The following is a 12,537-nucleotide window of genomic DNA, read 5'->3' as shown; positions in this document are numbered from 1 at the left end:
ACGTCCCATATTATAATAATAAGTATTTACTGGATACCCCCTGTTCAGTCACTGCAAAGGCAAAGAAGTCTCGTGGCAGAGTGTGCAGGGAAAAAGTAACGGTGTCCGAAATCTGAAAGACATTAAAAGCTTGGTAAAGTCCTGCACTGACAGGTGAAGAATGACTGAATCCAGTGTGTGCAGATGTCTCATTTAATAGTGATAGTAATAGTGAGAATAATAACAATAGTGATTTATTAATCACAAAAAGTAATGGCATAGAAGTCAAAGTTTGTATCTGAGTCGTTCTTTCGGCTTCACGATGATTCCAGAGAGTTCTGATGAAGCTGCTTCAAGTGGTCCGACTTGAGTTTCACAATAAGACGAGTGGCTGTTCAAACGCAATTACTGAAGCTGATTTTGAGCCGGATGTGTTTTATTTTGAAGCTCCAGATAGGAAGCTGTACCGGCCCGTTGACGCACACCTGACGTGGTTGCGGGTGAAACGTCTGGAAGCAACCAGACAGCGAGCTCAACAGATATAAAGCTGCCGGTGTGAGAGCAGAGAGAGCAACACAGAGATCAGAGAGCAGCAGAAGATCAAGAGAAGAAGAAGAAAAGAACATCACTCCTCTTCACAGCGACACACAACTGTAAGTACAACCTTCAATTCTGAGGCGCTTTACTCTGAAATGTGCAACGCAAAAGCACATCAGTTTTATTTTGAAGGAACATGTTTGGAGGAGCTTTTAAAAACAGTTTTCATGCACATGAGAAGAAAAATTCAAGTTAAACTGAAAAACAGTGAATAAAATGAATGACGTTCAACATGAAAAAAATAACAAAGTGCTGATGTTTAGACTCTAACTGCAGTTTATCTGATTCTCAGGCTCCATAATTACACATTATTATTATTATTATGTTCCTCTCTGATGTTTTCTCCTTCTCTTTAGGAAACTAAGTCAAAGCAATCAAGATGTCTGCAGCTAAAGGTGTAGCGATCGGCATCGACCTGGGCACCACCTACTCCTGTGTGGGGGTTTTCCAGCACGGGAAAGTAGAAATCATCGCCAACGACCAGGGCAACAGGACCACCCCCAGCTATGTGGCCTTCACAGACACCGAGAGGCTCATTGGGGACGCAGCCAAGAACCAGGTGGCTCTGAACCCCAGCAACACTGTGTTTGATGCCAAGAGGCTGATTGGAAGAAAGTTTGATGAACCTGTGGTGCAGGCGGACATGAAGCACTGGCCCTTCAAGGTGATTTCAGACGGAGGGAAGCCCAAAATCAGAGTGGAGTACAAAGGGGAGGACAAGGCCTTCTACCCCGAGGAGATCTCCTCCATGGTCCTGGTGAAGATGAAGGAGATCGCAGAGGCCTACCTGGGCCAAAAGGTGTCCAACGCTGTCATCACGGTCCCGGCGTACTTCAATGACTCCCAGCGACAGGCCACTAAAGACGCGGGCGTCATCGCGGGCCTCAACGTCCTGAGGATCATCAACGAGCCCACGGCAGCCGCCATCGCCTACGGTCTGGACAAAGGCAAGTCAGGCGAGAGGAACGTCCTGATCTTTGACCTGGGTGGGGGGACCTTCGACGTGTCCATCCTGACCATTGAAGACGGCATCTTTGAGGTGAAGTCCACGGCCGGAGACACCCACCTGGGCGGAGAGGACTTTGACAACCGCATGGTGAACCACTTTGTGGAGGAGTTCAAGAGGAAGCACAAGAAGGACATCAGCCAGAACAAGAGAGCCTTGAGGAGGCTGCGCACAGCTTGTGAGAGGGCCAAGAGGACCCTGTCCTCCAGCTCCCAGGCCAGCATCGAGATCGACTCTCTGTTTGAGGGCGTCGACTTCTACACCTCCATCACCAGGGCTCGTTTTGAGGAGCTGTGCTCCGACCTGTTCAGGGGAACCTTGGAGCCGGTGGAGAAATCCCTGAGGGACGCCAAACTGGACAAGGGGCAGATCCACGACGTCGTCCTGGTGGGAGGCTCCACCCGAATCCCCAAAATCCAGAAGCTGCTGCAGGACTTCTTCAACGGCCGGGAGCTGAACAAGAGCATCAACCCGGACGAGGCCGTGGCTTACGGTGCCGCCGTCCAGGCCGCCATCCTCTCGGGCGACACCTCCGGCAACGTTCAGGACCTGCTGCTGCTGGACGTGGCGCCTCTGTCCCTGGGTATCGAGACGGCCGGAGGGGTCATGACGGCCCTGATCAAACGCAACACCACCATCCCCACCAAGCAGACCCAGACCTTCACCACCTACTCCGACAACCAGCCCGGCGTCCTGATCAAGGTCTACGAAGGAGAGAGAGCCATGACTAAGGACAACAACCTGCTGGGCAAGTTTGAGCTGACGGGGATCCCGCCCGCCCCACGAGGCGTCCCGCAGATCGAGGTCACCTTCGACGTCGACGCCAACGGCATTTTGAACGTGTCTGCGGTGGACAAGAGCACCGGCAAAGAGAACAAGATCACCATCACCAACGATAAGGGCCGACTGAGCAAAGAAGAGATCGAGAAGATGGTGCAGGACGCAGAGAAATACAAAGCCGAGGACGACCTTCAGAGGGACAAAATCGCCGCCAAGAACTCCCTGGAGTCCTACGCCTTCAACATGAAGAGCAGCGTGCAGGACGACAACCTGAAGGGCAAAATCAGCGAGGAGGACAAGAAGAAGGTGGTGGAGAAATGTGACGAGGCCATCGCCTGGCTGGAGAACAACCAGCTGGCTGATAAAGAGGAGTACCAACACAAGCAGAAAGAGCTGGAGAAAGTGTGCAACCCCATCATCAGCAAGCTGTATCAGGGAGGGAAGCCCACTGGTGCTACCTGTGGAGAGCAGGCACGAGCCGGCTCCCAGGGGCCCACTATTGAGGAGGTGGACTAAAGAGGCCCTGAAGATGGACTCTGAGCTCACTGGGACTGTTGCACACTCACATCGGACTCTTTGACTGTTTGAAAAGTAACTGTTCATGTTCACATATTTTCCATGTAAATATATTCGTGATGTTTGCACAATGATCACTACTGATTTTTTTTTTTTTTTTACATTTTCTTAGATAATTTCTATAAATGTAAATATTTATTTAAATATATTTCTTCACTGAGTTTCTAATAAAAAGTAAACTAAAAATATTAAGCTGTTTTTATGCTTTCAACAAACCTGAAACATTTTTACTCTACTTGAGCACTCACAGGGCTTTACAAGTATCTTAAAATAGGCATATATGCAGGAGAAGACAATAAGGAAATACATTGTCTTTGAACTTGGCTCTTATTCTATTATATACTAAAGTAAAAATTAATAATTAACAGTTAAATGTGTAAACTAAATATATGAATGATCCCAAATTTTCTTTCAATGTTATTGATGTGTAATGTTGCAGCTGTTATGACCACTAGGGGGCTGTGAGCATCTACAGGAGTCTGCAGAGACGCAATCATCTCACACTGAAACAGCCCCATGAACATTTTTACAAGATAACCACAAAAAGCTTTAGGTCAGATGTCACTCTTGGAGACTTTCTGGAACATTAATCAAACAATATAATACATCAGTATAAGCATCAATACTACTCATATTGATTACCAGTAATAAACTTCATGCAACATAAATCCAGTCAGAAGATGATGGGCTGTTGAATTTTTCCCTCTAATATCATAAATGGATATTGTGTACAGAACCTGCACCAACTCTTTGTGTGACATTTGATAAAATAATCAAAAACAGACACAGAGAGACTTTTTATTAGTATTTCATTTTTTCCAAGATGACACAAAGTAAAGATCAAAACAGTCACTGAAAGGAGAATATAAGACCTAAGGCAGCAGACTCATCTGGCTCAGATGCAGCTCTGCAGTGAATATCCTGCAGGCTGGATTCCAAACATCACAACACACCTGACTCTGTAAGGTGGACTGGTGGGGGAGCTGAGTATGAAGATTCATCCTGAGTCAGCGCTGTCAGACAACACCAAATATGGCCCAAAGACAACCTGCAGCAGGTGCACAGCGACCACAAAGTTCTGTACAGAAGGACTACCTGGCTAAAAGGAGGCCCAACATGAAGCTATTCAAATCCAGAACCTTCTCACCGTGATGCTGTAATAACACCCTGCCACCCTGTCACCATCATAAAAAGACAAAGAAATAAGAGAAAGATGATCCAAAAGGACCGTGAAGGAGTGTAAAATGACACAAACAGATACTAGAGGGCTAAAAAACAGAAAACAGATTAAAAAATAAATAAAAACAAATGCAAAAGACACAAAATAAGTAAAACATGATGAAAATTTACCATGACGAGAAGTGATATGGGTACAAAAAATGAAAAACATAAAAAGACTGAAGGAGCACAAAATAATGTGAAAGGCCCACAGAGCGACACCAAATGACTCCGAAGAGCTTCATGGCTTCAGTTAGACACAAAATGACACTAAATGGGCAGAAAGGGATGAAAACACAGTGAAAAGGTAGTAAATGACTGAAGTATTGCACAAGGATCACTAAGAGATGTGGACGGAGCTGAAACTAGAGGAAACAGGACTGTGGAGAGGCACAAACCGACAGAGGAAACCATGAAGATGATTTAGAAAGGCTTCAAACACGTCCAAAAGAACCACAACAGGACTGAGATCAGTTACAGGCTCTTTAAAACCATCATGGATGAGGCTGTGGGGCCTTAAACATGCCTGTGTTTAATCTGAGGTCAGTCACAGAGCTCAGGTGAGCTCAGGTGAGTTCCTGCTGCAGGAACCACTTCCAAGTTTTTCTTTCTGCTCACAAACTCTCAAACCTTTTCCTTGCTTTTGATTTCTGGAGCTTCTGGAACTTTCTGTTGCAGGGGCATTCAGCTCCTGCTCTGATTAGCCGATTCAGCTGACGTAAACAAGTCAAGCTGTCACTGATATTTAGGACAATACCGGAGGTTGTGCAGTTCAGCTTTCAAAATAAGACGTCTTTTGTTTCACTTTGGTTCGTTTGTTGTTTTTATAGTTTAGTTTCAGCGCAGACGTCATCACATGGACGCCGCGCTGAGATGGCGGCAGAGCGTTAACCTCAGGGAACGAGGTCTTTTCTAAACAAGAGCAGCAAACTGTAGAGCTGTCAGAGTTCACTGCTGATTTCCATACATCTTCATGATCACTGAAATAAAATCTGATTAGGTAATACTTCAAAATAAAGGCCCAAATAACTGCCCCCAGGCATTTTAAAGCTGTCTTTACTGACCCATCCTTGGGATAGCTGTAGTAATCTGACTACTCTCACACAGATGGCACAATATTTACTTTATATGTAAGGTTCGTTTTTATTTCATTAATTTTGGAAACTAAAGGACTTTTTGAGCTTCTGGTTTGGTTTCAGTTCGCTCTAAAAACCTCTTTTGCGGCAGCACTTTATTTTGAAATGCTTCACCGGATGTTCCAGCTGCTCCTGACTCCACCTTTACTGCAGAGTTTTCAAAGAAACGTCTGGAAGCTGGTGGGAGGAGGGCGCTCAGCTTATAAAGTGGGGAGGAGGCGCAGTGCTCCGGGCTGCACGAGGAGGAAGATGGGGGATGGAGGAGCTCCTTATTATCGCGGGGTCGGCGCAGAACTGTGAGTACCGAGCTGGCTGGTGTGGGTGGAGCAGTGCGGGTGGAGGTTGGGTTGGTGTCTGAGGCTGTTTCATGTTTGCTGAAACCTGTTCTATTCATTGCAGAAATGTTGAACCGCGAAGCAAAGAGACCAAAAAAAAGCCAAGTTAGATGTGATGGCGCGGACTGGACTCACTGTGGAGGTCTCTGAGGTTACAGACAGGAAGTGAGTGTACAGATGTTTCAGAGCAGGACGGAAAATCAGCCCAAATTTCTTTATTATGGCTTTAATTCACCAAAATCACAGAGAACACCTGCTGTGGCTGTAAACAGCTGGATGAACAGCAGGCTGAGCTTCTAGAACAATCAGGAAACCGAGGAGGAGCCCCTCCCCTCCCTGTTACAGCGCTGCCTCATGATCTGGAAGTTTCCTCGTGATTTTTAAACACAGGAATCCAATCGGAGCTCATGGAATAATCTTGAAATCAGGATTTATGTCAACAAGGAAAATACTTTACAAAAGAAGGAAACTTTAATCAGAGAAATTACATTTATATTAAGCTGGACTAACCAGCATAGAAACAAACAAATGCTCAAATGTGATTAGATAACATCTGCAGTTGCCTTCCAGAACATTCTGCCGTAATATTTACAGTAAATATCAGCTTTGAATGTTTTTATTTTATGAATAAAACGGTCGGGCTGCCACAAATGAAAGATTTAGCTGCAGGAGAAAGCTTAAAATCAGCATTTTACGTTTGTGTTTAGATAAAACTATCTGTAGCTGCCTTCCAGAACGTTCTGCACAATATTCACATCGTCATAGAGAAAACTCAAATAACTGGGCCTGAACTCTGAAACCATCTGTTAGATTTAATGAGTAAAAATGAAAAATCAAACCTTTTTTTTTTTTGGCTGTAAACAGCTGGATAAGCTGGAAAAAGCAAGCTGAGCTTCCAGAACAATCCCTGAGTAAAGGGAGGAGGAGCCCCTCCCCTCCCTGTTGCTGCCTCATGATCTGGAAGTTTCCTCACTGAGGACCAAAATCTTGTGATTTTAAAAACAGGAATAAAATCTGTGCTTGTGGAATAATCCTGAAATCAGGATTTATGAGAACAAGAAAATATTGTTAGAATTACAAAAAGGTGGAGCTCTCTGGAGACTCAGGGGACTTCTCCACCCCTCAGAACAAAATCATTTAGAAGGATATGATTTTTTTTTGTTTTTAAATTCAGAAATATTTAAACTGGATTAAGTGACATGGAAACACTTAATCTCCTGCTACTCAGAGATGTTGTTTAATTATAATATCTGTACCTTCCAGAATAGTCTGAGTAATATTTATATTTCCTCACATTTATAGTGACGATCAAAGAGAAGCCTGTTGTTAAAGGTAAAAATATTCAGACAGGCTCTGCAGCTTTAAAGCAGCTCAATGTTTTTCTAGAACAATCCTCACGCTCACTGTTATTACTCTGCTGGAAGCAAGTCTGATTTATTTTTAATTTCTTTAAGCTGAACAACCAACCTGAGAAACCAAGTCAGGATTTAAGAACAAAGTGACGTTACTGGATTTTAAAAAAAGGTTCACATGGAAAAAACCTCCAGAACCACAGAGAGGAAAATACTTATTAAAAACCCAAATTTTAGTCACAGCATTCCGTCTGAACCTGGACTGACTGGATAGACGTGAACACCTGCCATCTTCCAAAAATATTCTGCACATTATTTATATTTGATTATTCTTCTGCAGTAAGTTTAAACCAGGAGTCACCAAATCTGTCCCCGAATATGAAATGAGGATGATGTTTAGAGGGCGGGGTTATACAGGATGACCTGAGCCAATAAGACTGATTCAAACTACAAAGTCAATGGTGGAATTTTTAAAAAAACACAAAAAAACCAAAAAACTCACCTGCTGGGAAAAGGTTTAGTAGTTATGAGCATGTCAGTGTCCACAGATCAAAGTCTTTAAAATTCTTTCAAATCCTCATATTTAATCATGTTTACAGTAAATATAAAGGATTTGATAGGTTCAGCTTCAGGACTGTGTGCAAACCGCAGTACAACAACTGGCCAGCAGGTGTCAGCAAAGCCTCAGGTCTGCTTACAAATGTTAATAATAAACCTGAGCGAGTACATTACTGATGCTCTGTGCTCCGACAGACCCTCATTATCATGTCTGTAGGTACCTTCCAGAATAATCTGAAGAGTTTCATCTAAAGAGAAGTTTCATGAAGAGCTGGGTGGACTTATTTGGTTTAAAGAGGTTTCTGCAGTAAATGAGTAAGAGCAGGGATGGGGACAGTTTATTAGGCATGCTACAGACTCGTCCTCCATAAACTGCCATAAATTACAGCATGAATAACAAGCAGGATATAGACCTGCAAAGCCCAGAGGGATGTGAGCACACTTACAGACGTCAGTGTTTTGTAGGTTTGCTGTTGAAGTGATGGCTCTTGGGCCTGTGGGTTTAGTCTTCCTGTATAAAATCACTTTTCCTGAAAGGTTTTTACGCTCCTCGCTGCAGAGGTATGTTAGCTGTGTGACTGGCGAGCGTGCTCAGCCTGAAAGCTCTCATGCAGCAGGTAAAATATCTGACTGGGTCAAATTTGCAGAAATGGTGAAACTGAGGTGTAAATATTTCACTGAGTGCAGCTTTCCCAACTCTGTAAAGGCGGTGAGCGTGACGAGGCTGACGTCTCTGACGTTTGAGTTCATTTTCTGTCCTAATCAGTGAAACGTGTTCCAGCTGCTGTGTCTGTGTAGGCTGTGTTTTATTTACAAATGCTTTTCCACATCTCTGCTCTGACTGATGCTGCTGCACTGACCCGCTGACAGCCTTTCCTCCTCCAGAGTCCAAACTGGGGTTAAACTGGTCCTGATGAAGGACACCAGGTCACCCTGTTCGTGTAAATGTTGATGTGGGGGGAACTTTTTTTTTTCCAAGGTTGTGACTTTAAAGACTTAAAAGACCAATGAGAGGATATTTTTTTTTTTTTTTTTTTTCTGCAGTCTGAGGTTCGAAGGTAACTTGGATTTTAAAAGGACAACAAACATGGTCACATGACTGAACTGGGAGAACTGGATTTGTGTACAAAGAGCTGAATTGATGTAAATTCTATGGATGCTGTGGTTTCTTTCTGCTGCAGAGCAGTTATGGAAAAACAAAATTAAACTACAACAAACAACAATTTTGTATTTTTTGTATTCATTTAACAGGATGGATGATGTGTGAGGGGGCGGGGCTGAACGTTTAATGAGAAACTGCTGAAGGGCTGGAAAATACTCCATTACAATTGTTTCTCTGTGTTTAAAGATCTTTGAGACTGAATGATTAAATCTGATTTACATTCATTGTAAAATGTTCAGCAGTTTTGCTGCAGAGGTTCATCAACATAGGGCTGAAATTGACCTTTACTCACATTATGAAAATGCTTTTATTCCTTTATGATACAGTCTTAACAGTGTTTGTATTCATTTATTTGGGACAAATAATAATTAGAGCATCGGTTTAAAGAGCAGGGAGGATACAGGACTCAGTCACAGCACAGAGTTGCAGACCTCATCCCTGATTGGACCTTTAAGAAACAAACTGTTAAATGACCCCGAGTGAGACGATGAACCTGTGGTTAAAAATAAATATTCAATTACTGATGAGTCATGATTTTAAAGTCCTGTCAGAAAAACTGATCCCCTTTGAAACGTTGAGTTATTAATGGGGGGAAAAAACAGCTGCTGGTTATAAGAAGAGAAATCCTAATTCTCCATGTTTAGGTTAAAATAATTACGCTGGTAAATGAAACCTGTGGACAGTTATTAATGTTATTACTTTAAAATAACCTGCAGATTAAATCCAGCAAATGCCCTCTGCTAACCTGAAGTAAGACTTTGACCACCGGGAGCAGCGGTTTCCTGATCAGGGGATCTGAAATAAGAACGAGTCTTTAAGGACGCCTGCTGACACTGCTCCATCGTGTGGTTAATGTTGGTATTACATGACTGTAACCTGGCCCAAGTTTGGGTTCAGTCCACCTTAAATACAGATGTTTGGGACATGAGGTCAGCCTCAGTTTATTTACAAGGTTTTAAACAGGAGTTTTCAAAGAGGCATTTTATTCAGAAACATAAATGATCAGCCAGTTCTTACAAGTTTAAACTGTTCAATTAAAAAAAAAATGTAAAAGTACAACAAATATGAAGTACTGGGTGAAATACAGAGCTGCAGAGAAACAGGAGTATCAGTTAAAATGTGATGTTTAACTTTAAATGTGAGCTGTGCTGCTGACCAGACTCTCAGCTGCTGAGGCCAAAGGTGGAGTTGTGTTTATCCACCGAATGATTTCATCTGATTTCTGAGTACATTTTACTTTAAATCCGTCATGTTTATCTGACAGCACTGATTCAAAGAGGATCAACTGAAAATCGATAAATCGTCACAGTGATCAGTCATCTCAGGTTTTTCAGCCAAATCTTAATTTACATCATTTTATGCCTTTTTTTTTTTTCTTTCCAGTGATGATTTAAAAGTGATGAATCAAAAGAGGTCTGGGTTAAAAAGCTCAGCTTCATATGTTGCTGAGTGATGTGAGTGATGAGTAAAGCTGCCAGTCTAATGCAGCTGGAAACATCTTTTTGATAAAATAACCTGAGTAAAGGTGTTCGAGATCCCACCTGAAGTTATTTCTACTGAAAGCAGGAGCAGGGCTTCTGATGCTGAGGGTGTCGGCGCTTTTAGGAAGACCTTTGGATGTTTCCCATGAGGAGCGGAGAAGTGTCCTGCTGGTGTTTTTTACTGAAACCATAAAAAACAATCATCACAGATCGACAGGTGTTCAAATTCAGGATGTTCAGACTTGAAGGTAACGCTCTTTTTTTTTTTTTTTAAACCGTTTATGTGCAGGGTGTTCAGACTGATTTGCTGGTTATTAATGATGAAACTGTGAAGTCAGTCTGCACACGTGTCCAAAGAGCTGGGCAGCAGTGATCATGTTATTAATGTGGGAGGCTCAAGACATGAGAAGGGAAACAGTGAAACTGCACGTGTAACTCCTGTTTTTGTGTTTACCTGAAGCTTCAGAGGTCAGTGTGAGTGGGCCGTGTCTGTCAGTGTGTCTCCTACTTTATTGTGCGTTGATGCTGTCATTGTTGTCGTCATCAACAACCTCCCGCATGCTGATGTCTGATGGTTTCTGAGGTCGTTCATGCTGGCTGTTAAATTTGGGCGGACAGGAAATGTCATTGCACCCACCTGCCCCGCTGTGATGTGTCTTTGTCCTGTGAGCTCATGTCTCCTCCGACCGTGGAGCGACTGATGCTCCCGTGAGTCTGACCATGTGACATGTTGTGTTTCGTCACTTCCTGCTCCTTCGATCAAACCTGCATCCTCACATCAGTCTGACTAAAGCTGAAGTTTCCACATCACGCATGAACCGAGTCCCCGGATCCAGATTAGCGAAGCCGTTAGTCCTGATAATCTCAGAGCATGAACAGAAGCAGTGGTGGAGTGTAACTGAGTACATTTACTCGAGTTTAATGGACTTTACTGAAGTACTTCTATGTTATGCTCTAATTCTACTCAACTGTATTTCTGCATTTAAATATTTGACTTGTACTCTACACCAGTTTATTTCTTATGAAGCTTTTCTTCATTTTCAGATTTTTAAATAGGCCAATAAATCTAATGTATGATTCTCCGAGTGGTGCACGACTCATTCAGATCATTAGAGGGAAATCCACTGATTAATCAGTAAATATGATCCAATAATAATCTACTCTGCCTAATGAGTAATTTTACTTTAATGGTATTTGAAGATCAAACTGAAGTACTTTTACTGAGTCTGAGTACTTCTTAGAGCCACGTTTACTGTAAAAGATCTGCATGAAGGTACAGGACCAAACATGAGCCTGAAATCCAGCGCAGTGTTTCAGCTGTCCACCAGGCTGGCCTCCCAGAGATGCTATTTTATAAAATATGTGCTTACATAAAGTAAGATTTCCATATTTCTTAATAAAAACGTAGCCACAGCTGCTCTTTAATCATCAAACATCTTTAAATTTCATGTTTTTTACTCAGAGGCAGAAAAACAAAATTATGAAGGCGTAACCATCTTATCATAGTCCACAAATGTAGGAGTTGAGTAGATTTGAGCTGGGTTAAATGTATCCTGTGGTTACGTTCCACCACAGCTGGAGCAAAGCGTGAATCCTCTGAACATCTGGGGGCCTCACAGCATTAGAGTCTGCCTCTAATGAAGCTTCCTGCCACATCAGCCTGCTTTCTCTTCATCTGTTTCCTTCCAGCTGTTGTGCAGAACAAACACAAAGCTGCAGGTTTCTGCCCAAAAACAGGTTGTAGCTAACTCCACTTCCTGTTTTATGGGTGTTTTAGGCTCCAGAGCAACAGGAAGAAGACTAGAACTTCTACACTCCTTTCCTTCCCCTCTTCTTTACCTCCTTCCCTTTTGTCTCCCTCCTTTCCTAACCTCTTCTCATTCCTTCCTTCCTTTCCTCACATCGTTAGCTTCTTTTCTTGCTTTCTAATCGGTCTCCTGCGTCATTAGGTTCAACTTAAAGCTGCACAGTACTTATTAAATTTACATGCAGTTAATGAAAAGTTAGAGTGGTGGAAACAGAAAATGCTGCTGAGATCCAAACCTGAATCTTTAACTCGGATCTTTGGGATCAGTTGGATTTTAGCATGTTTGTGTTTGATGCCTGAAACAAACAAAATCAGTTTAGATCATTTTTGAGGCTGTTAAAGAAAATATCAGAATCATTTATTAGCTGGTCTGTACACGACCAATAATCAGGCAGATGACATTTAAGTAAAGATGATTTATTTATTTTCTATGAAATTCCCAGTTTGGGTTGAACATGTTGGAATTTTGTTTTATGACTAAAATATTTAATGAACTACAAAAAAAATCTTTGCTTATATGAAAATATACAAAGTATAACAGCTGGATCTG

General features: G+C 42.5%; 1 protein-coding gene and 1 long non-coding RNA gene across 3 annotated transcripts; both read left to right on the top strand.

Annotated features, from left to right (window-relative positions):
* Nucleotides 1–543: 543 nt before the first annotated feature.
* LOC100534448 (heat shock protein 70) lies at nt 544–3,386 on the top strand. 2 transcript variants are annotated; one of them, XM_019357557.2, is made up of 2 exons: nt 544–632; nt 933–3,386. In XM_019357557.2, exon 2 carries the CDS (start codon nt 956–958, stop codon nt 2,876–2,878), a length of 1,923 nt encoding a protein of 640 aa, XP_019213102.1. In that variant the 5' UTR covers nt 544–632; nt 933–955; the 3' UTR covers nt 2,879–3,386. The 2 variants fall into 2 exon arrangements, with proteins under 2 accessions (XP_019213102.1, NP_001266600.2); NM_001279671.2 differs by lacking the exon at nt 544–632 and having other exon boundaries at nt 933–2,944.
* Nucleotides 3,387–3,628: 242 nt separating this feature from the next.
* LOC106098022 (uncharacterized) lies at nt 3,629–7,347 on the top strand. The gene is made up of 2 exons (XR_003219736.1): nt 3,629–5,588; nt 5,692–7,347. It is a non-coding gene; the product is annotated as an uncharacterized LOC106098022 (long non-coding RNA).
* Nucleotides 7,348–12,537: the final 5,190 nt, after the last annotated feature.

This window comes from Oreochromis niloticus, linkage group LG4, assembly GCF_001858045.2.
Source record: "Oreochromis niloticus isolate F11D_XX linkage group LG4, O_niloticus_UMD_NMBU, whole genome shotgun sequence".
In the NCBI taxonomy this organism is placed as follows: Eukaryota; Metazoa; Chordata; class Actinopteri; order Cichliformes; family Cichlidae; genus Oreochromis; species Oreochromis niloticus.
The sequence above is the reverse complement of the archived record's forward strand: the minus strand, read 5'-3'. Positions and strand labels throughout refer to the sequence as shown.